We start from the raw sequence: 24,010 nt of genomic DNA, 5'->3' as shown, positions 1-24,010 counted from the left end.
GAGTGTCAGTGCTCGCATGAGTGCCGATAAAAATGAACATAGGTGTGTGTCTATCAGTACTTAGTCAGACTGTGCTCCTTCCTCATTCTATCACTGCAGATTTTGTCATTCTGGCTTCACACAGTGAAGCCGCAGGCCACACTCAGATACACGCAGAGGTCCAAACACATTATTCATTCATCTGGGCTTGGTCAAAAGTGCACACCCACGTTCAGTCCTTTTTTCAGCACCATCTTGTCAGAAAAAGACAGCCCATGCTGTAAGGCTGTCAGAAAGTAAAAGAGCATCAAAATAAAAGAATAGGTAGTTTCCCACCAAAGCGGCTTTTTGGTTTTTATTGAAACACAAAGGAATAAAAAACCAAAGAACAAGATGCATGCAGAGTCCAGAAAGGGTTTGAGTGCTCAAGAAAAGCTACAGTACATTAGTGTTTCTTTTTCTTCCTAATTGTAAATTCTCTGCCATTTTTCTAAGATCTCTGTGAGTGGTACAAGAGAGACTGAGAAATCAATCGACCCAAGAAATTGTACTGTTTCAGAAATAACAAGAATTGAACAACCATTTTAGTTGTATAGCCACTGATTTACCAAGAAATGATTAGTTCAACAATGTATATAGCAATGTTACAGGGCCTTACTCTTTGCAGTACTGTAAGTGTTTTTTGTGTGATTGCCCTTTAATTCAATAACAGATAAATGGCCATGTTTAGTTTTGTTGTAGTTACTACCTACAGTAAACACCATTTGTAAGTAAATATGCTCACAAAAAAGGTGAAAAAAGAAAACATTTGGTATTTGCAGTTGTATGTAGGTTACTCAGGCAGGTAGAAGCTCTAATGGGACATGTTGTTTCCTTCATCTACAAATCAAACAGATGGAGACAGGGAGACAGAGGGAGTCGGAGAGAGAGGTGTGAGCTATGGAAGGAGAGAAGGATCTGAGAGAGATGGGATTTAAACTGATAGATAGTGAAGAAAGAATTTTTAAGCCCACTGGTATAAATCATGTTACACGCAGTACACACACAACCACATATTGGGAACTCAGCACGCAGGCCATAGCCTAGTTAACTTTTCCCAAAGTGTCCCAACACACTCAATAGGAAAAAAAAAAAAAGGATCGAGAGAAGCAAGTTTAGAAGTGATATTTTATATAGCTTCCTGGAATCCATGATGTTCTGAAGTTAGACCTTCAAGTTAAAGCAGAAACAAGATAAAGATTCCCTTAATAGATGAGGATGATGATGATCATAATTAAGATCAGGGAGTTGGTACTTAAGAGGATTATCCAATTCTATTCCCCCTTGGCAAGAGCAAGGACCTTGATAACAGGGCAACTTTTTGCAGCAGTGTAGTTAGGGCATTAGGGAATTCACAGCGATTTTTTTAACAGCATCAAAAGGAAAAGACAAAATCAGCATGGGTTAAACTTTGAAGATGTAAAAGGTGGAGAACTTAGATATTAAGTTTGTGTTAAATGTGATGAACAGACAGTTGGCAGTGTGTCAGGTGTCAAAGAAGTTTGTGAGAAGAGCACAAACTGTGAAATGCAGATCAGAGGTGGTAAACATCATTTATGTTTTGTTTGTTCTGCCACAATCTTCTTTATGCGAGCGTGACATTTTCACACATTCAAAGTGAAGCTACTGGGGAGATCAACTTCAGACATCTGGCAGAGGTTGAGACATCATAACTCCCTGAGAAATGCTCATTATACTGTAGTTCACAGAGAAACTTCTCACATTTTAGACGCTAACCAGTAAATATGTGACATTTTTTACCATAAATAAGCAAAACAGGTTTCTGTCTAATTAGTCAACTAATCCCATTGGCTCTTGTTTTGTTTGTATCATGGCATAAAGAAATATGTCACTAATAGAATACATGTTTCTCAAAGTAGAAATAACACCATGCTGCTCCATTTAGATATATATTTCCACAGGTTAATAGTTGATTTTTTATTTACTACTCATTTTTGATTGTACAGTATATGCCTTTTTTGTTGTTGTTGATTGTGCACAAATCAAAAATTTGGAAATTCAAAATGAAATTAAATTTCACAAAGGGCTTGACAACACCATTTCAAAAAACTTAACAACTTTTCTGTTCTTTGGGCACAGCATCCAGAGCCATTTGGTTCATCACAGTCTGAGATTTAATTATGGCTGACATGCTTTGGACATGCCTTGGCCTGGACATGCTTACCTCCCCAGAGACACTAGAAGTGGTTCACAGCTCCCTCAAGTGGTAAATTAGTAACTAACAGCATCACGAGTGACCTCTACTCTGTGACTGTGTATGTGTGCATATGTGAGCATGAATGTTTGTGTGGCTCATCAAAGTATTCTCTCTCTTGCATAATCAGGTTCATGCTTTCTGAACTTGTTCTGATGCGACAACAGCAAATCCTTTAGCAAATGACTCGGGCTGTTTGGAGCTAAAAGCCCGTTATCTGCCTCTCAACTTTAAGGCCGGATTAAAAGGAACATTCCTATACTTTTCTGTCGTCTTCCTAATAGCTGCAGACAAATCCCCTCCTACTAGCTACAGAGGACATGATTATTCGAGGAGTGCTTTAAGTGTGAGACTACTCCAGAAAGTTTCACAGGCGCTTTCATTTTAAATATGTAGGCTTGTTTGTTTTGTTGCTTTGAAGTTTAAGTGCACTGCTGCTGCTTTTGCCCCGTTTCCTCCGCTCTGCTGTTATCACCTTTCTCCTCTTTCTTCCCTCTTCTCTCCTGATTTATTGTGCCCTACATGTTTCCTCTCATCTTCCCTGCTTCCTTATTCTCTTTTTAATATGCTTCTTTTATTCTCTTACCCTTACTTCTCTACTGTCCTGTCACCTTATCCGTCTATCTCCTTCTTTCCTCTCTATTCTTTTCTTTTCACTCCTCATCTGCTTGTGTGTCATCTTTTCTATATTCCTCTCCACATTTTGGCTTTCCCTCCTATTATTCCCTCATCTTTCTTCCCCTCTGCTCCTACCGTGTCCCCTCTCATCCTCTCCTCATTTCCTCTGAGTAGCGTATACCTCTTCCCATCCGCATCACCCATCAGTTAAAATTTCCTCAGTCCCCTCCTCTGTTATAAAATATGGATCATGAATGACAACTCTACCATTGTTCTCACTCAAACACCATTAAAGTCTCAGCCGGATTGAGAAAGAATGTTAGGACCCTTGTAAAATAATTAACAGCCTTATTAAATTTTAAGAGTTGGTACCGTTCTGTTTTTTTATGAAAGGTGTCTCTGCTTCTTGCTACCGCTGTCTAGACAAATTATCATATAACACAAGCTGGAGGGCTGTTTAAAATTTTCATTTGAAATGGAACCTATAGAGATTGTCCTCTGAGTCTGATGGTGGTCTGAGGTAATAGTGAAATTGTCGAACACAAGTTAAGAATGACAAAGAGCCGTATAAAGTTAGTTTGAAATTTTCAATGCTATTCATTTTGTCTTACATAAAAATATATTGCTATATTCTCTGCCACTGTCCTGCTCTTTCATAAGAATTACCACTGCTGGAGCTCAGTGGAGTGATGTGACTTTTACAGATGGGAGAGCAGAGCAACAACTTCCACTGAACTGATGTACACACATTAGAAAAAAGAAACATTTCTCACTTCTGTGGTAATCTTCAGAATATTTACTGACAATGACACTCTCCAGTGATAGAGCAGAGAATCTGCATTTCCCTCTGTATTGATCACATTTCCTGGCTCATCATTCATACTGTTAAGAAGCACTGGGGAGAGAAGGCGAGAATTTTAGTCTTCAGGTGTGGTAGCATGTATTTACTGATGAAATCCACAACTGCCATGATCCCTGCTGTCCTGCTAACTTTTATCACCTTTTGGTCACTAACAGTAATTTTTTTTTAAAGCGCAAGATTGTGCAGCATCATAACTGATCTCAAAATGTGGAAGATGAATAAAGGAGAGTTTTGACCATAAATGGTATTTCAAGTACATATTCACTGCACCTGGGCACCCATCAAAGATGACAGGATTATCCTCAATCCGCACGTGTAAACCTAAAAATATTGCCCCCCACTCACCCCTCGATTTGACAAGAAGCGGCTTCTGTCAATGGGACATTGTCACATCCAGAAGGGGACAGAAGATACAATCCCTGTTAGTAAAGCTATTAGTATTACATTACAGAATTACATGATGGATATAAACAGGCATCGGATCCTTTATGAGGCTGACTGCTCTGTTCTGAGAACAGATGTAGGAATATGCCCTTCACATCAGTATCTGTAAATTAATGTCTATTTTTAGCTTTATCTGGGAAAGCACAACTTGCCTGCTTTGCCCTGACAGCACACCATTGCTGTAGCTGTTTATCACCATTTTTCTCTCATATTTTTCTCTTCAATAGATCTTCAGAGCACGCTTGGCTCTACTGTATCAATACTTCTCTGTTTAACACTGAATCTTGTTTTTTTCTCTGTGTTCCCTCTAGCTGCTCCAAGTACAGATGATGTGGCGCTATACGTGGGCATTGTCATCGCAGTCATCATGTGCTTGGTCATCTCCGTCATTGTAGCGCTCTTTGTCTACCGCAAGACACACCGCGACTTTGACTCAGTCATCATCGACACCTCAGCCCTCAATGGAGGCTTCCAGTCAGTCAATATAAAAACAGCGAGATCAGGTAAGGAATATCACAAAAATTACATTTGATTCAGATTGGAAAGAATACTAGAATATCAGCCTCCAGTAGAAACAAAAAACGTACATCTTTTATTATTTATTTATTTTTTATTTCAATGATGGGTGGATTCTCCCATCTGTGCATCTTTCCTTTTTTTCTTCTTTTTTTCCCATTTGCACTCCTGTGTTATAAGGGTTTATCATTGAAGAGCTGAAATGACTAACCACGTACTGATGCTCCATAGAGAACACACAGTAAGGTCAGAGCTCGGTCTGCAAAAAAGCAGCAACTCCAGGACTGATGAGGACATAGATTCAATCCCTCACAAAGAAGGATGACAAAACATGTGTTTCTCTTAATTTCTGGCATAACATAATGTGCAAAATGACAAATCCATAGGTAAATATATGCATGGATAATCTAATGACGGATATATAGAGATTCTTTGATGGAAACAACTACCTGTTCCGTCCACTTTGAGCCTTTGATGCCAGTTTCATTTTTGTTTCTCTCCTCTGCCTCCGGCTGTCAGTTTTTGCTGGTTTGGATTAATCTCTGTTTTTACCAGAGACCACTCTCTTCCATCAAGAAGTCTCTCTGTCATTCTCCTTTCTCTTTCTCACTCTTTCTCTACCTTACCATCTGCACATTCAGGTCAATCACATTTCCTGTTTATCAGCAACCTCCTCTCTTTCATCTCTGTCTCCATGTCTCTGGCTTTCCGTAGCCATGTCTCTGTCTCTCCCGTCACGGTGACTCCTACTGCATTGGACACTCCCTCCCTGTTTGTCTTCCTGTTTAAGTGTTTCACTTTCTGCTGTCTGTGTTGTCATTTCTTCCTCACTGTCTGGGAAAGTGGATAAGACAACAAGAAGGATGCATTCACACACACACACACACACACACACACACACACACACACACACACACACACACACACACACACACACTTAGGTAGATGCATTTGATAGCTTACTGGAAATACCAGGAATGGGCAGGAAATTGGTATGAATCAGGCGTCAGTCCACAGATACCACAGGCTCATGAATTATCCTATTAGATATTTTATTTGTCAAAGGGGTGACAAGAATCACTTGGCTTAAAATGTCTAAAAACATACCATAAACCTGTCAAACAGGCTCAAAGATTCACCCATAATAGGCAGTAGGCACATTCGCCAGCTGTTGTCCACTCATTCCCCCATCACAAGTTTCAATTAAATACTGCAAATTGCTTCACATAAAAATGCTCACACTTGTCTTCATACTACTTCATAAGCATGAACAGTTACAGTTACAGTAACACGGATCACATCTACATACAGTAGATTCTGTGTCAATCTAGTTTGGCATGTGTGTGTGTTTATGTGGTCAGTTGTGGGTGGACAATTAAAATTCACATTGTGGCAAATTGTGTGTGTGTGTGTGTGTGTGTGTGTGTGTGTGTGTGTGTCCGTGTGCATGTACAAGGGTGAATGTCTTTGTCTGTGTGGTGATTTTATCAGTTAAGTATTAGGATGCTTGTCACTCTGCACTGAGGGACCATCTCCAATTACTATTAATGAAGAATTATGTCCCTGCAATCTCTCTCTCTTTGACTTTCTGACTCTTTCTCTCTCTCATACACACATACACACACACACTCCCCCCCCCCCCCCCCCCCTCTCTCTCTCTCCCTCCCTCTCTCTCTCTCTCTCTCTCTCTCTCTCTCTGTGGCTTTCCATTAGCTGTTAATTAAATTTCAGCAGGGATGATTTGGCAGGAATACCCACTGGCTTTAAGGGTAAACAGCCTGGTGATAGAGAGAGAAAGAGAGTGATAGGTGACAGATGTGTGTGTGTGTGTGTGTGTGTGTGTGTGTGTGTGTGTGTGTGTGTGTGTGTGTGTGTGTGTGTGTGTGTGTGTGTGTGTGTGTGTGTGTGTGTGTGTGTGTGTGTGTGTGTGTGTGTGTGGGGTGGGGGTGGTTGGGGTTTGGGGGGTGATAATGAGGGATTTTCAAATTAGAATGGATGGGTTCTTGGAGGGAACAACAGGATTTCACGCTCCACGACCAAAAGGAGGCTGGTGTGAACAAAACTGGAATTGTCCTCAGCAGGTAACTGGCCCTCCTGTGCCAGTGTGAATTAAATCTTGAATATTTGTTGTATTGCTCCTTTGAAGGGTGAGTTGTTTGTGAAGAAGCACCATTCGTTCTTTTTAAGCCCTGTATATAAATTGCGTTAAAGTCAGAAGGATAGATAGCTCCTTTGAAGTGACTTGAGCCCAATGTATTATGCCCATTGGCTAATGTATCATTATTATTATTGCTGTTGTTATAATCAATAGCACTAACCAATTACCTAAAAGGAAATGAGGTTACAGTGGCAGATAGAACAAACTGGCCATTGCCGTTAAAGCATTTCCAATAATTTCATACTTGATACTTGATTACAAGAATGTGTTATTTAGAGTTTCCTGCAGAAGATCAATGTTTAGTCCAAGGAAGAACTCATTAAAAGCACCACAGTATCTAATTCACCCCAAGTCTGGGGTGTCAGGAGCAGAGTGATCGCTAAAGCTAAAGATGAGGTTGTCGCATTTCGTAACCATACTGTAGACTAGCTGAATATTGCCTGTACATGGATTAGCATACTGTACTGATTAGCAATCACCATGTTCCTACAGTTGCCTCCTGGCTTACACTAACCTTTCCATGATGAGCACAGAGGGGAATCTAAGAAAGACTTGCCGATCGATCCCTACTGACATGTAATCACCACATACAGTAATATACTGTATGTAATACGTATTTGTGGTATGTTCATAAAGGATTAGATATGCTACATGTTATTGGTATGCAAGAGAGCTAGAGAGCTAAATATCTTAAACAATGTGTGCACTACTAATATTACAGTAGCTACCTAGCTTAACAAAGAAGTTGTGCAAATGACATGCAGACTTCACTCTAACTTTATGCCTCTTGATTACTTTACCACATTTTTATTCTAAATCTGCTGTTGCACTACATTTTGTGATTGATGATTACAATCAAACAACACAAGAATGATCAAATAAAAAGGCACTTACAAGTGAGTAGAACTTTCAAACAAACAGCATTGCACAACAACAACAAATGAAATATAAATAAAAGCCAGAGTGTGGTCAGAGAAGTCCACAGGATGACAATCGAAAGGGCTTGAGAAGGGGTTTGGCAGAAGAAATTAGTTTGTTTGTGGTAAGCCAATCCATAATCTAGAGCTAACAACTGAAAATCCCTGATCAGAGTTTGGTTTTGAACTGGGTGCGTGGAGCGCAGATCAGTGATTCAGACGTGGAGGTTCAGAGCTTTAAAAAACAAATAAAAGAATCCTTAAGTCAATTCTATATTTCACTGGTAACCAGTGACAAGAGGCCAGTACAGGGGAGATAAGTCTCTTCTCTGCTAAAGCTTCAGGCAACTGACGGATAGAATAGCAGAATAAGGTTTTGGTTTGTGCACTGATTTACAAGGGTTGCTTGAATATTTCATAGTGATCACTGAGTATTGTGTTTGTTCATTCAGTTCTAAATAAAGTATGTGTATATTCACATCATGATATTTGCATAATGAGGGAAGAAAGACTTTTCAGAAAACAGTACATACAATGTAACATAACCATCTCCAATCCGTCCACTCAGATCCGTCTGAACAATCGTTAAAGTCAATGAACACGACGTGCTAATGTGCGCAGCAGGTCTTGTCAGTCACTTTTGAGTCCTGACACAGTTTGCATTTTAAAAATAGACAGTGATGTGATTAAAGTGTGGCAACCCCTTTGATTCTGCGGGTGAAGTCAAGAGTCGCTGACAACAGTTTGAAGAGCTTAAAGCGCGGCATGGAGCCATACTGTCATTATACATTAGAAACAGAGCAAGGTCAAATGAGGAATATGTGAGTTTGTGTTCTCAGATGTAAATATGAACTAAACTCACCCAAGTTTCAACACCGATGAGATGAAGTCTAAGCATCGCCTTCAAAAATATGCGCACATTTTCTCTCTTTCCCTCTCTAGCTGTCTCTTCCCTCCCCCTCTCTCTCTTTCTCTCTCTTTCTGTGCAGGATCCGTGACTAGTCCTTGATCCAGGTCATGGCCCTGTGTACTGCAGTGTATCATACCAGACACTGATACCTTATCAGCAGCCCTGCCTACCCTCGTCTCACTCCCCTTATTCCTGCTCACTGATCTTGCTACAAGTTCTACACATCTCTTACTGCCGTCATGTATTTTCATACCACCGAGGATATAGAGCATCTAGCATTAGCCTCCCTGCTTCATCTCTGTTTCAGACGTTATCTGTGACCACATTTGCTGTTAGCTGAACACTTGTGGATTCATATAAAAATTGTTTTGTTTTTGTGTTTTCACTCATTTTTTTGTCCTTTCATTAACTCCTTGTCTTTTCTCCATCTTTCACTCTATCCCTCCAGCTGATCTACTGACAGCTCCTCCTGACTTGACAAATGCGGCTGCCATGTATCGTGGTCCAGTGTACGCCCTCCACGATGTGTCAGATAAAATCCCAATGACCAACTCCCCGCTGTTGGATCCTCTTCCCAACTTGAAGATCAAAGTGTACAACTCCTCTGGTCTGGTGACACCGCAGGATGACCTTGGAGGAGACTTTGCATCCAAACTATCTCCTAAGGTAACGTCTAGCTAACACTAATGCCTGAATTGTTCCTCTACTCCTACTGTAAAGCCTCTCGTATGTACACGGGAGAGGTTTTAAATATTGCATCCTGAGGTGTGAGGTTACACTGCACTGCAGGAGCACAGTGAGAAATACTGACACATGCTAGCTATGTGTTCTCCATCACATAAATACAAAACCAAACACCATTAGTATACATGCGGTTCAGTGCCCCAGTTTCCTCACTGTGCTCTGTAAACTACATGGCATGAATACCAGAGTCAGTTGTCACAAATATAGATGAAACTGCTCGGTTTCATCACAGCCCCTTTCCTCAGGCAGCACAAGAGCCAAACTGATCTTTTATTATGGCTGTTTTTTAATTTTGCCTTTTTGAACTTTTAACTTGTCTGTGACTGGCCTTGCCTGACTAATTCAGTTTTTTTTTTTTTACATTTATTTATTTTTTTGTTTTGTGTCTTTCCTCAACATGATGAAGCAAATTTTTGTCTGCTTTATGTGATGTCGAAGTAAACTACTGAATGTTAAGTCCTTATTTTGCATCTCACAGTGGACATTTTGATGAAGAAATGCAAAGAAGGTCATATTTTACCACTTACCCTAAGGTGCTTTCATGGGTCTATTGTAAATCCGTGCTGTTCTCACAGCCTGCCAGCTCAGCCCTATGGCAGTGCTCCCAGGCAGATGCAGATCTTCTCTATTGCATTTTAGTTAGTGGATACCAAGAAAATATACTGGAAGAAAAAAAGAAAAGCACCATGATGAATGCAGTAAAATTCAAGTGGAAAAGGAGCATTAACATATTCCCCTTTCAAGCTTGGCTTTAATCAACCTGGTGAAAATGAAACTGCGCTGAATCATCTGTGCAGCCAGAAGTTGGCCTTGCACACATGACTTTCCTGCACCTCCTTGAACTTTTGGTTTCACAAGGATATACTGTATATTTGCAACACTTGACATCAGCTCTTTCAGAGGAAGTTCGTCCTTCAGACCACGCCACATTGATTTTCTGCTTATCTATTCGTCCGTGTCTTTCGGACTCCTCAGAGTGTAGGTGCAGCTTCTATGTGCGATGGTACTCATAGTAGTATACACTAACTGTGTTAACATTTAACATTGTTAACGGAAAATACAGAACTCATTCTCACTAACCACTCTTTCTAATGTTAATAAGAACGTTTGTGTAGATTTAGAGTCCCAAGGATTTTGATGCTGTTTGCAGCATCATTTATACAGTCGGACTCTTCTTATACAATAGAGGCACAATATAATATATAGGAAAAGATTTCTAAGGTGCTGCTATATAACACTGTCAGCCAAATCCAACCTTGATTCATCAGTGACTTTTAAAAACTTCAGCAACACATCCACTACAGGCAGTTTCATCATGTGTTGTTTTCTTACAAGCTGCAAATCTTTATTTCTCTCATTGCTGTGTTTTGAATCCCAGATAACTCAGTCACTGCTGGATAACAGCGACACCATGAACCTCAGAAACCAGAGCTTAGCCAGGACCAGAGACCCGTCCTGCACAGCCCACGGGTCCTTCAACAACCAGGGAGGACACCTAATCGTTCCAAACTCTGGTAAACTTAGTATTCTGAAAACACTCGATGGCTAAGCATAAATGTGGTTGATTCTTATTAAGCATTGGGTTCCAGATCCAAGATGATTTTCTCAGTGTTTGCTTCTTGAATTAAGAAATGAGACTTCATTGCATTAACTGCTGATGATATTAAGAATTACATTTATTCAAAGTTAATATTGTCTTATAGGAATTATTATGAATTTAAACAAGATCAAATCCATTTTCTTAACTTAAAACTGATCACATAAAATAAGAGTGTCTCTGTACAACACAGTCCACATACTAGACAAAACAGCCTTGAGATGTTCAAGAGAAGAAACTTTCAGTAGACTTATGTTCAGATTTAAAACCAGTAGAAAGGCAAAAATGAATAATATAACCCTCTGATAGGAAGCAGCTCTCAGAAGCCATAAAACATCGAAGCACAATTCACTTGATGATATATTTAAGAGAAAGTTTTACACGGGTTGCTTTAAAAATGATTATTCAATTATTAATCATAATGATAAAGTGATAATAGCTTTCATATTCAATAATTCAGTTGTGCATGGTGAAATTAATAAATCCAGGGATGAAACTCATTTCTGCCTCCATCCATCCTGCTCGCCCTGTCCTCCCTCCTGCAGGTGTGAGTTTGTTGGTTCCAGCGGGTGCTGTTCCTCAGGGTAGGGTGTACGAGATGTATGTGACTGTGCACAGGAAGGACAGCTTGAGGTAAGCTTTGTCTCTCTATTTCACTGAATTTTCCTCTGTGGTTTTACGTCCCGCTGCTGTTCTCTGTTGTCCCCATTTTTCTCCTTATCTCTTTGTTTGTGTTTTTCCCTCTCTTTTTTTTCCCTGGGCAGCAGCTTCTTAGACCTGTTTGTATGGATGCATGGGGAGGCTTTCATGGTGTGACAGAGGTTTAGGTTGCACAGAAAGGGATGAATCATTATTATTTATAGTATTTTCTTCTTCTTTTTTCCATACACACCGTCTTTTGATGATTCACACAGCATAGGTTGGGTAATGCCACAGAATTCCCACATTAATACAAGAATTAAAATTCCTTAAGTAGCAAAATTGTGGAGATTGTAAGGGAACATTTTACATATTAAATATGACCAATTTAACATCATAATCTCTACAGTAATCCACAGCATTTATTTAGTTATTCAGTGATCCAAGTTTATAAATGTCATGCTCATAACAAGATGCAGCCGGCAGATTTGTCTTCTCCTCATGTTATAGATCCAATAACTAAACATTGAGCCTTTGAAAGCATATGCAAAGAGATCACTGTTTCCACAGTAACTAACAGATTAGTGGATATTTTTGGGATTACCGGTACTGAAATCTTGTTACATATACTATAATCCTTTACTCCCAAACCATGGGCATGATTGAGGTAAAGCTGTCTTTAGGACATGACAGGAAAGGACGAAGACTTCTTTATTCCAGTACCGATGCCAATCTGGTGTTTGTGTTGGTGCTCTACTGGAAAGTTAGGAGAAAAGATGAGAAAATGATAAGCGTTAAAAGCATACATATTTTTGTTGCTATGGTTAAAGATTCAAGTTAACAGAGTCAGTATGTATCCTGCTGGTTTGCTCTGCCTTGCTGTGCATCATCCCTTCAAAGTTACTTGTTTATTTTGGAGACGTGTTATCTTTCTGCCTGCCCATCTTCTCTCTTCTCCCCACTAACAGAACTAAACCCAGTCCAGTGGCCTGTACAACTCCACACTTTCTCACTTAGTTTAGGTGAATTAATTTTGTTTGTGAAAATTCAACAGCAAATCAGTGGTCAGTTTACATGGGATAATCCATTCAGTACGCTATCACCAGTTTTCATACAGTAGGAGCAATTTCTTCAGACGAATTTGGTTTCAGTGAAAACATTTAGCAGGAAGGTTTGTGCATCTTCCATTGTAAGCAAGGACTCCGCCTTTGAACTACACATGTTTAGGACTCTTTTGAATATATACATTTTATGTTGAAATCCCTAAAAACACCTGTATTTTATTGCTCGGTGGCAGCAACAGTATTTCTAAAAAAAAACAATCTAAAAAAACAAGTGCTTCTGCAGGAGTAGGCAAGGAAATATGTTCCTTAAGAGTTTGCTTAAATAAACTATTTAAAGCATCAACAAGAGCTGAGCTTTAGGACACTTGTTACAGTTTTAATCACACATTCCACCCTTTGTATGCACTCTAGCCTCTCCTCAATCAACAGCAGTCAATAAGAATTAGCCCCCACCCCTCCCCTGCAGTGTGCTACAGTATTTCCAGGAGTCAAACCTCTTCACTGTCCTCTGTCTTCATCTCAGTCAATAGCTGGCAAGCAAAAATCACATGGCTACATTGACTTACCTCAGCAACACTGGGCAAGCCAGATGCATGTGGCTTAGCTCATTAAAACCTGACCTTCCCACATGTGCACACTGAAAATATGTATATCCTCTATTTATGTGATGAAAGATTCATAACATTAGAAATCAATAACACTGTAATTCATTAAGAGATGACCCCTGCGTTAGGTAAACCAAAGGCTGCTGTTACAGTTTGAGTCATACTGTTTTTATCTGTTAGCTTCTCCTACCCAATGTGAACCCTTCATGAGTCAATAATGAGCTCCAGCAGTTGAATCAATAATGCCGCTAAGGATTAGTGCTCCCCTGACACAAGGTGGGCTGGAAAAAAAATCACTTAAAATTTAGATCCATCTCCTCTATCTTTATGGGCTACTTCCCAGTCAATGCATATCTGCTGCACTATGAGGCAAGAAAATGACTGGATAATGGATCACACAGGAGAGCACAGCCAGTCATTTCCTTACGTATCTTTCATCGTTAAGTATTGTTTAAGGATGTGGGTTTTACTTTTCAATTTACAAATGACAGTGGGCTAATAAATACGGATGGAGTTCTCTACTGTATGTGTAATCTGGCACTTATCCACAGTAGAAGAAGCTGAAGTATTCTGTTGCTTTAACAACAGGTTCCAGCTCTTCTGCTGTGGAACACAGGTGAATCCGTGACCAGTAGTCATTTATTTTTCCGCCCATGAGCTGTGAACTACTGACTCCAGCTGAGGCCCGTCTGAAGCCCTGCTGACTGCACTAACAAAGCTCTAATTGAATCTGTGCTGCTCCGCTCTAATCTGTTTTGTTCTCTGATTTTCTCATCTGCTCCAAGATAGTCTACTGCTCTGGTGTAACTGTCCACTTGTCTTGTTTTTTTTTATTATGCCAGCCAAGGTTTTTCTATATATGAACATTATGACTAAACAGCACAAGACTAGAAGTGAAATCAATACAGCTTTCTGCAGTTGATGCTCACACTAATTGGTAGCCAACAGTGCAGCCCTCCTGTCGCTCCTTTCTAAAGAATCATTTCACCTCGTGTGTTATCTGTCTTTTCCAGACCCCCAGTCGAGGACATCCAGACGGTGCTGAGCCCTGTGGTGAGTTGTGGACCTCCAGGAGCCCTACTGACCAGACCAGTGATCCTCACCATTCACCACTGCGCTGATGATGTCCAGGAAGACTGGCTCATACAGCTGAAGAACCAACTGGCCATGGGAGAATGGGAGGTGAGTGCTCAGCGCTGTGTCTTTTGTGTTTGTGTGTCCTGCGTGTGGAGCTCTGTTCTTATAGCGTGCAGCTTTTCAATGCCACTGCTTTAATCGGAACCAGTATCTGCATAGGTGTTTACACTGAATACATTTACACCTGCACGTAAAGAAAATATTAATATGCAGTCAAACACGCGTACATTATCGTGCGCATACATTACTTCACCCTGAGGAGAAGTCTGCATTACGCATGCAGTGAGGGAAGGAGAGGAAAAGAAAGAAAAGGAGGGAAATTTTGGTAAACACAAAGTGCCTACAGGCTAGTAGACAAGTAGGGGGTTGAAGACTCCTATCAGAAGCAATTTGTTATGCTCCTGCCATCTTCCTCTGCTCTCATCTTTCTTCTTATGTTTCTATCCCTCTTTTTTTCCACCCTTCTCTCCCTTTCTCCCTCCTCCTGTGTCTCTCAGCATGAAGTCTCTACCTCAGCAATCTGTTACTCTGTGTGTGTGTGACTGGGTACGTGTGCATCTGTGTGTCTGTCTCTGTGTCCGAGGATGTGTGTGCGTGTGTGTATCCTTGTGTGTGGGTGTGGGTGATAAGGCTGTCTTGCAGCATCACTGTGTCTACAAGGCCCCCGTATGCTGTCTTCTGTTGCTTATCACAGCTCAACACAATGTCTCTGCACAATTAGCCATGCATAAGATTCTGTGTGTGTGTGTGAGTGTGTGTGTGAGCGTGTGTGTGTGTGCGAGAGAGAGAGACAGAGAGAAAGAGAGCACAGAAAGGGTTGGGTGCAGACTGGGTAAAGACGAGAAAAATGAAAAGTGGAATTTCATCAGGAAGTCGATTTGTTTTTCTCTTATTTCAGTAGAACATCCATTTCCCATCAGAAAGTTTTCCTCAAAACAGGGAGAGGAAGGTAATTGAATTCCCCTCACATCAGGGGGGAGCAGCCACGGTTATGATTACCAGTAATAACAGATTCATACCATATTGCTTTCCTCCCCCTTTGTATTGATTCAGCGCATCTGTAGGAACACGACTGAAGGAACTGTGATTCCAAGCTCAATATTTGCATTGCACACTTGCACGCAGAGCTCACAACATCCAATGCTGCAGTGAGTCTGCATCCACGGACATGCACACGCAATTACTCACAGTCAGACACGCAAGCACTGATATGTGCACGACTAATTGAAGATTCAAAAGTCATGTGAAAAGAACACAGTGAGCCTGTGCATCTTCCCTTAACCCAAAGATCCATATGGATTTACCATAATTCAGGCTGTGACAGAAAATGGTGGGAATGATATGAGCAACAGCCAGATAATCATAGAGGGAGACACACTTCACAGACAACAGCTCAGGACAAGTGCCATCATTCCCCTAATGGAGACCGTGATCTGCCTTCATAGGTCATATGTACAAGCGCACTCATTCAAGCGCATTCAAATTTCAATTCAGCTTCTCATCTTGAATACATTCACAATTTAGTTAATTAAACGTCCCATAGCATGTTTTTTTAAGATGAATTACCAGAATAACACGAGCAGTTCCACTTGGTTTATTGTCCTTTTTTTTGCACAAGCCAAAAAAATTCAAACTCAACATCTTTAGTCAGATTTGCTGAAAAGGAAAGAATAAATGTGCAGTTGGCAAAGCTCTTCACACATCAGTGTTGTCATCCCATGGGAAAACACCTGTCTATAGCAACATAGGTATGTATCAGGTATAAACCACAACCTTGTTTACACAGGGGCTGTTTGCATTAGTGGAAATGGCTCCAGTCGTGTTATATTAACAGAGAGAAAGTGGCTTAATGTCCGTAAATTCTCAAATAAAGCCGGTCTTCAAATAAAGGCCAGGATTTAACAATCGTGGTGTATAAACAAATAAAGGCTGGTTTCACATTTTAAAAAGGGGGGTGAAACAACGTTTTCCAGAGCTGTGGTCGACTCTGTAAATGCAGAATAATCTCCATTTCCAGTTTCTCTATCAGCACAGGGGCATAGTTATTCTACACTCGTAGTGTGTTGTTTAAATGGTGATACTGATACACTGTTTAACAAAGACAGGTTCTGCACAGATTTGTTTTTCTTTGTGTTAATGTTGGTGGAACTCAGTATTTGCTGTAGGTGTTTCACAATAAACAGATAGAGTTTGCTTTGACAGCAGCACATTGTTGTCATTAACAGGAGTTGGCTAAAACACAAACAGGCTACTAACTAATCTGTAATAGTATATACAGACTGGAAAGAAATAAGCCATTTTTAAGAGTAGTCTATCTTCAGTGATGCCCTTTATCTTTGGTTAAAATGAGTAAAAGCTCACATGGCTCAACTCAACCCTTCAGTATTTGAAAACATACAAAGTGCCAGTCCCAGCTGCCCATCATGGACCCAGTGTGACTCGCACAAAGTCTAAAAATTGTGTGACTTTGTGCTTTACGATTCCTACAGGATGTGGTTGTCGTGGGAGAGGAAAACTTCACCACCCCCTGCTACGTGCAGATGGACTCAGAGGCATGTCACATCTTAACAGAGACACTCGGGACTTACTGCCTGGTGGGCCAATCAATGGGCAAGGCAGCTGCCAAGAGGCTCAAACTGGCTGTTTTTGGACCTGTCTCATGCACAACTTTGGACTATCACATCAGGGTCTATTGTCTGGATGATACACAGGATGCACTGAAGGTGAAGTATTGAAACTGAATGACTATAACCCTCAAAAATGTTTGGCTCAGTTTAGTTTTGATCTCCCAAATTAACCTATGTGCATGCATATTACAGGATGTATCTATAAGTTTAAATAGCAGTGCAGGTAATGAGGTGAGGTGTGATATTTTAAGATGCTGTTGTGTTCTTTAGTCCTGAGAGTGATTTTGTTCTCTCTTTGACCACCTGTTCTAAAACACTTGCCCGCTGATTTGAATTTGAAAAATATATTATAGCTGGAATAGAAGTGATTGTCTGGAGTCATAAATAGAAGTTTCCTCACCTCTAGTCTTCTGGAAATGAGCCGAGAAGCAGTAAACAAAACAGGGTCAAGCAATGTCAAAATAGCGATGCTTTAGAATTCAAACAAATTCAAAGCACTGGGGGGACCATCTGATATGGGAGATTAACACTGGTAATTTATGCATGCGATGATAAGTCAAGTGTCAGTGTGGCACACAGCCATGCACGTGCTCACACACAGTGTCAACACACTCCCAGTGTTAACATTTCAAGCGACTGGAGCTGAAAACAAAGTTGAGAGGTGGAGTTTTTAATGATGGAGACTTTGTGTAGTATAATTGATCGGTTGGTGTTTCAAAGAGGAAGTCTCCGCTGCGTATCTACAGTAGAGCTGCCATGTAGGAAGATGATGGGAAGGAGGAATTGATTATTGTGAAAAGACTGTAGGAGGCATCAGAAGTCACAGTGATAACTTATTCCTCCATCAGAAAATACATGTGTGTGTGTCTGTGTGTGGGTGGTTGGTTGTGTTTTGCTCATTTAAGTGAATGCACTTCAAGAGCATGTAAATAGGTTGTTATCAGTGTGTGTGTGTGTGTGTGTGTGTGTGTCATTATACATGCTGGTGTGTCTACAGGGTACAGATAGTTTCTTTGTGTTATCATGGTGTAGGCTTAGTTCATATACAGAAGTCAATTTGAAAAGGATGAGCAGAAATCCCCAGAGGACTGTGTGTGGAATGTTTTATTGAAACAGCTGCAGCAGCACAGTAAAGCAAAATGAACTTCTTCCTTTCCTTCATCAAGTGGACCAAGACATCAAATGGGCAATATGAGTTTTACATTTAATGACTTTTTCTCATTTGCTGAAAACTGAGACACTAAAATAGAAACACAATTTAACTTTGTTAATGCAGTTCATCACCTCTCTAAATCTGTCCTGGTGACGTAGTAGGTAGAGTATACAGATTATGAATGTTGCTTTGATATATCAGCAACTTATCTAAAAATGTCTTACAAAATCTTGAATGATCAGAATTAAATTAAGTTCTCTGTGTTTTTTCATAAGTACTGAGGTGCATTGAGGCTAAATCAAAGTAATGGGAGTCATTTGATTTCCCTGTGTTCAATGAAAGATATGTTTCATTTCCCCACATTTCACAACACCAGGGCTTTGACTGGAGGTGTGTTATTAATCAAGGCTGATCACTGAGCATCCAAATATCTCTTTGGTTCAGAGTGATTAGCAGAGCTAAGCTTTGCTTAAATCCGGGGAATACACCTACTGAGATGTGTGATGATATCTCTGTGAAAACTTTGATGTGTTTCAAGTGTTTCACCGCACCATGTAGCTGCTCCAAGGCAACATGTGAAATCTCACAACGGCATCGTCTGCAGTAATTATACCAGATAAATTAAAGGCTCTCTACTATCTTCAATGCTGTATGTAGAATAAATAGTTGAGTAAGTGAGATGAAGGAGAAGCAATTTGAAGCAATTATTGTTTTTGTTTTTTTGTGTAGGAGGTTCTTCAGATGGAGACCCAGATGGGAGGGAAGCTTCTGGACGAGCCAAAGACGCTGAACTTTAAAGACAGCACACACAATCTAAGACTGTCGATTCACGACGTGCCACACACACACTGGAAGAGCAAGCTCATCGCAAAGTACCAGGTACAGTACACACAATGTGGCAAATGATCTTCAGACACACACTAAATGTGACTGTTTATAGTTCTACTTAAGTCTGTTTATAGTAAGGCTTTGGGTTAGTGTTTTTTTTTTTTTGCTGCACTAGCACAGAGTAAAGTATGTATGTCTCTTTGTAAAACAATTCCTTTTATTTGTTTACTTTCTAGGAGATCCCATTCCACCAGGTGTGGAGCGGCAGTCAGAGAACTCTTCACTGCACCTTCACCCTGGAGAGACTGAGTCCAGCCACCACAGAGATGTGCTGCAAACTGTGTGTACGGCAGGTGGAGGGAGAAGGACAGATCTTTCAGCTCAGCAACACTTTGGAGGAGGTAAGTCTGTGGGAATTCACATTCACGTTTGTTGGATATTGTGTGAGGACAACTTCGACTCACAATGGTTGAGGGCAGGATGGAGTACATGCTACAAAGAATTGAACACAGTTACACAGAGAGAGAGAGACTTCCCTCAACAGCCTTGTACTAACTTCTTCACTGTGACGCTAAAGGTCCTAAAGTCACCAAGTTTTCCTCTGTCTGTCAGACACTCAGGGTTCCTGCTGTGGTTCTGCGACTCTGTTCAATCATTCATAGCGGGGCTAGAGGTCACATAATACGAGAGGAATAACTCATCTTTGATTTCACTGCTCCATGTAACCACAAAGTCACTGAATGTGTGTCTCAGTGTGTGTGCGGGTGTGGCCGACTGTGGCCATGTGTGAACCGTTTTGGTCGAAGGTCAGACAGTTCGGTTGGAATGTCACTGCTTTGAATTCTCCCGTGGTGTTCACGGATGATAGCGTTGCACTTTAGAATTTTTTAACCCTTGGTTAACCAAGCGAGATGGATACGCTTTTTTCTGTGTATGTAGAGGAACAGTTACAGCATCAATGGAAGGATATGTATATTTTGTCCTCTTCTGCATTGCTCACTGGGTAAAATGAGAATAAAAGTTAAGGTCTGCAACCCAGAGAAAATGCATGTACAGTAGTGCACGTTTAAGTAACACATTGGACCTCCCAAAGTGATAAAGGATTAGTCATCACTCGGCAGCCTTTATCCAAGCATATCACCTGTACTCAGTGTAGAAGCACTGCCTCATCTCTTTCCATTTTTCCACTCATGTCTACCTTCCTTGCACCACTCTCGTGTTATCCTGTCCACGGATATGCACTAGATATTTGGGACCCACACCAATATCAATAAAAGCTTGATTAGAATATTCAACTTGCCAGAGGTCTCGGATAGAAAAAGACTATTTAATAGAGACACTTTCTCAATTTTGGGGGGATGGCTAATATCTACATCTTTCTTTTCTTGCAAATACAGACAGTTATCCTCCTTTACTTCAGACCCACTAAATCCATAAATAGCCACAGTTTTAATATGTGTTTTGCCACCAATTCTAACTAGTGCAAAATGAATTTTGCAGTCACTTATCAATTTTCATTCACAACTTATCTGTAAAGTCGACATCCATATGAAAAGGTTGTGATGATTTGCTTCTGTAACTTTTCTCATGCTGTTATTAAACTGTCAAAAGTACAAAGTCACACAAGGTAGAAATGTCCCATCCTGCAGTTTCCCTTCTAGCTACTTTCTTTTTTGGGCAAACACACTTTTTGCCTGAAGGAAATAATTTTTTATTTGAATTTTTTAGTCACCAGTTCTATTTTACATAGGCCACACCTCGTCTAAATTAGTCATTCCTATAGTCCCATTAGTTGTTTTGGCATGTATGGTAATTAAAGCTGAACAGCTTAAACAATAAGCTGTAAGCAATCCTGCGTGTGTGTGTGTATAATGTGTTAAATAAAACAGTATAGACCCCCAACCAGCCAGCGGTGTTGAACATGTTGAACAATGGAAAGTAAAGCAGATTTGAAACATTTATTATTTCAACAGAGGAACAGAGATGTCTCTTTGCATCAGTCATTCACTCTCCAGCCGCAGAGAGCTTTCTGCTGTAAATTGGGGCTAAGTAGACGCTGTAAATAGTAATCATTCACATCAACAGTGGCAGTTGTTGTTTCCCTCTGCCAAGCTACATTCATTAGACCGCTGCCTCCTTTCAGCCCAGGAGTGGCAGATTAATGGGATAAAGGCTTAGAAAGCAACATAGATCGACAGTGAGAGAAGAGAGCGACATAGAGAGAGAGAGAGAGAGAGAGAGAGCACTGGGGAACAGATATTTATGTTTGTTTCATTCTTGTATTAATTAGGAGACTCATCTGTAATTGGTCACACTGAAGGCCAGAGGCAGAGAGACGAGAGGATATTTGCCAGAGGGACCAAAATAACCTAAAAAAAAACCCTCAGTGTGATCCATATATTTTACTTTTAAGACTCTTTTTGTACTTTTAATGCATACTGTTCATTGATCCATCTCTGGTCTCTTGTGTCTCTACTGCAGAAGTTAGAATAGTATACCAAGTAAACAGCGATACACATAAACCTAATTTCCCCATGAATTTAACTTTTCAAAAAACACCTGACCAGCTTCTCTCTGTTTTTCCAGGAGGTCCAATGCATAGACACATCCCTGATGGACCCTGCCAGTAACATTACAACCTTAGTGGGGCCTAATGCCTTCCGCATTCCTTTATCCATCAGACAAAAGCTGTGTGGCAGTCTGGATGCACCGCAGGCAAGAGGCAATGACTGGAGGATACTGGCACGCAAACTCAACCTTGACAGGTGACACATGCACACAAATTTTTTATCACTTGTTTCTTTAATGCTTCCCTATGGTGTTTTGCTTGGTTCAGAACATCATTTAGTCATAAAAGTTTGTCTCATACACGAATGCAGACCATCAAGGTTGTCTGGTCTGAGTCAAATTCCATTAATTTAAATGTGACTTGAGTCCAGGCAGATAAAGTCACACTTTTTTTCCCTTATTATATAACTTATATCATCTCCAAAGGACTCAAAGATACAATATAATGTACAAATAATAGGTATGATCATGTCTGATAACATCACTTCAATGTGACTTTCTTTTCTTATAGTTGAAGACATGTGTACATAAAAAACAGAGTATCTGGTCACTCACTTTCAACACAATTGGTACTTTTCAAACCTTTTCGTAAAATAAAATACTGCTGGACACCCATTCACCTGAATTGTGAGGATGCCATTTTCTATTTGCATTTGACTCAAACATAACATCCTTAATATCTCTATCCCCAGTGTGTCTCAATGATTCAGTCTGGAGGTTCATTTACCAGCAGCAAGCGAAGCAGAGGCAGATATTGAGAGGATAATTGGGCACAAGTGCACCTCATTGTCCCGACAGGCAGCCAGCTCATGATGCAGTCTGTTAATGTGGGCACCGAAATATTCCTGATCAGTGGGTGAAAAAAATCTACAGCTAGCCAAATCGTTGTTTACTTCCACATTTCTGCTAAAAGCTGCTCTTCAAAAGGAGCATGATGAAATGATCCAAAAAGGAAATACCGTCTTTTTTCCTCTCTGCTTTTGTAACGGCCACATCACGTCTGTTTGACTTCAAAGTATGACTCATGCTTTGGCGTCACAGCCATCACTCCTCACACAACTTTCACAACTGGTGGCATACACACACACACACACACACACACACATACACACACACACACACACAAAGAGGTGGGTCTCAGCTACCGAGTTCACTTAACAGCAGGATACCCCTTATCACATGCTGCAGACAGATGGAGATGGTGACAGAAAGAAGTGAGAAAGAAGAAGAAGTAAGAAAGGAAATAATGAAAATAGCTTATTAGCTGTTTACAGTGAGAGGAAGGAGCATGAAACAAGAATAAAATGTGCTGAAGGAAAAACCGACTGAAAGGAGCAGAGGAGTGTTGTACATGTCTGTGGTTGTGTTTAAACAGTAGCAGAGTGTGCCAACAGCGCAATCACAGGATTTACACAGGAACAGAAAGTCCCATTTTTATCCCCACGAGACTTGAGATTTGATGGCTTTTCCACTTTGAAGCAGCGTTGAGATCTTTGTCACAGATGGCTCATCTTTTGACTTTTCCTCCGCCACCATTGTGTACTCGACTTTGAACGGCTGTAATTCTTATTGTTAGAATAAAAATGGATCTCTCTGCAGAGTTGCTTGTATATTTTTATGCTCTATCGGAGTTTCAAATTGCATTTGATCTGCAATGGATCTTTATAGTTAGTTAAGATTGTGTTACATTGTCTGATGTCATGTATATAATGTCATTTTTCAGATTAGTATTTGTTTGCAAAACATACCAGTTAAATATTAACATAGCAAACACTGCAGCAATTCCCTTTCAAAACAGCAAAAGCTTATGAAAGGGTTTTGTCTGAGGGTTGTTCAAGGTGCTTATGTCATCACCTGAGTGTGTTTCAAGCTTTCCAGACAGGCTGCCATATCCCAGCTTACATAACTGGTATTGCACTCTGTGTTTGACATTTGTGTGTCTGTCTTTGTCGTCATTAGAAAAACTGAAGCATGATTTTGTTTTTACCATTTCAGGAGGAAATTTGGATCCACCATTTCTAGACCTGTCCCCCACATTTGTCTAAACTACGTATCATGGATTCAAACACGTATAGTTTAATTCCCATTTTGTTCCCTCAGGTGTTGGACATTTGGTTGTTGCAGCCTGTAGCTTCAGTGTATGTTAGTTTTATAGTGTGAATTATAAGACGTAAATTTTCATCATAACTTTTGTCCCTCATTCTTTGATTCTTCCAGGTACCTGAACTACTTTGCTACTAAGTCCAGTCCGACGGGTGTGATCCTGGATCTTTGGGAGGCCCAGCACTTCCCCGATGGAGACCTAAATGAACTGGCCGCTGTGCTGGAAGAGATGGGTCGCCATGACAGCAGCTTTGCCTCCATGACAATGGAACACTGACATAGCAAAA

The 24,010-nt window shown here is 40.4% G+C and overlaps 1 protein-coding gene across 1 annotated transcript in view; it reads left to right on the top strand.

Annotated features, from left to right (window-relative positions):
- LOC310990926 (netrin receptor UNC5C-like) overlaps window positions 1-24,010 on the top strand; it is a 192,034-nt gene extending 168,024 nt beyond the window's left edge. Inside the window, exons 8-17 of the mRNA XM_083978488.1 lie at window positions 4,469-4,660; window positions 9,107-9,324; window positions 10,781-10,916; window positions 11,545-11,632; window positions 14,321-14,489; window positions 16,934-17,167; window positions 18,954-19,103; window positions 19,289-19,453; window positions 21,639-21,817; window positions 23,838-24,010. Of these exons, the coding sequence (XP_083834614.1) occupies window positions 4,469-4,660; window positions 9,107-9,324; window positions 10,781-10,916; window positions 11,545-11,632; window positions 14,321-14,489; window positions 16,934-17,167; window positions 18,954-19,103; window positions 19,289-19,453; window positions 21,639-21,817; window positions 23,838-24,000 (1,694 nt within the window). The 3' untranslated portion in view covers window positions 24,001-24,010. The remainder of the gene's footprint in view (window positions 1-4,468; window positions 4,661-9,106; window positions 9,325-10,780; window positions 10,917-11,544; window positions 11,633-14,320; window positions 14,490-16,933; window positions 17,168-18,953; window positions 19,104-19,288; window positions 19,454-21,638; window positions 21,818-23,837) is intronic.

This window comes from Trachurus trachurus, assembly GCF_905171665.1.
Source record: "Trachurus trachurus genome assembly, chromosome: 9".
NCBI lineage: Eukaryota > Metazoa > Chordata > Actinopteri > Carangiformes > Carangidae > Trachurus > Trachurus trachurus.
This window is presented reverse-complemented; position numbering and strand designations above follow the sequence as displayed.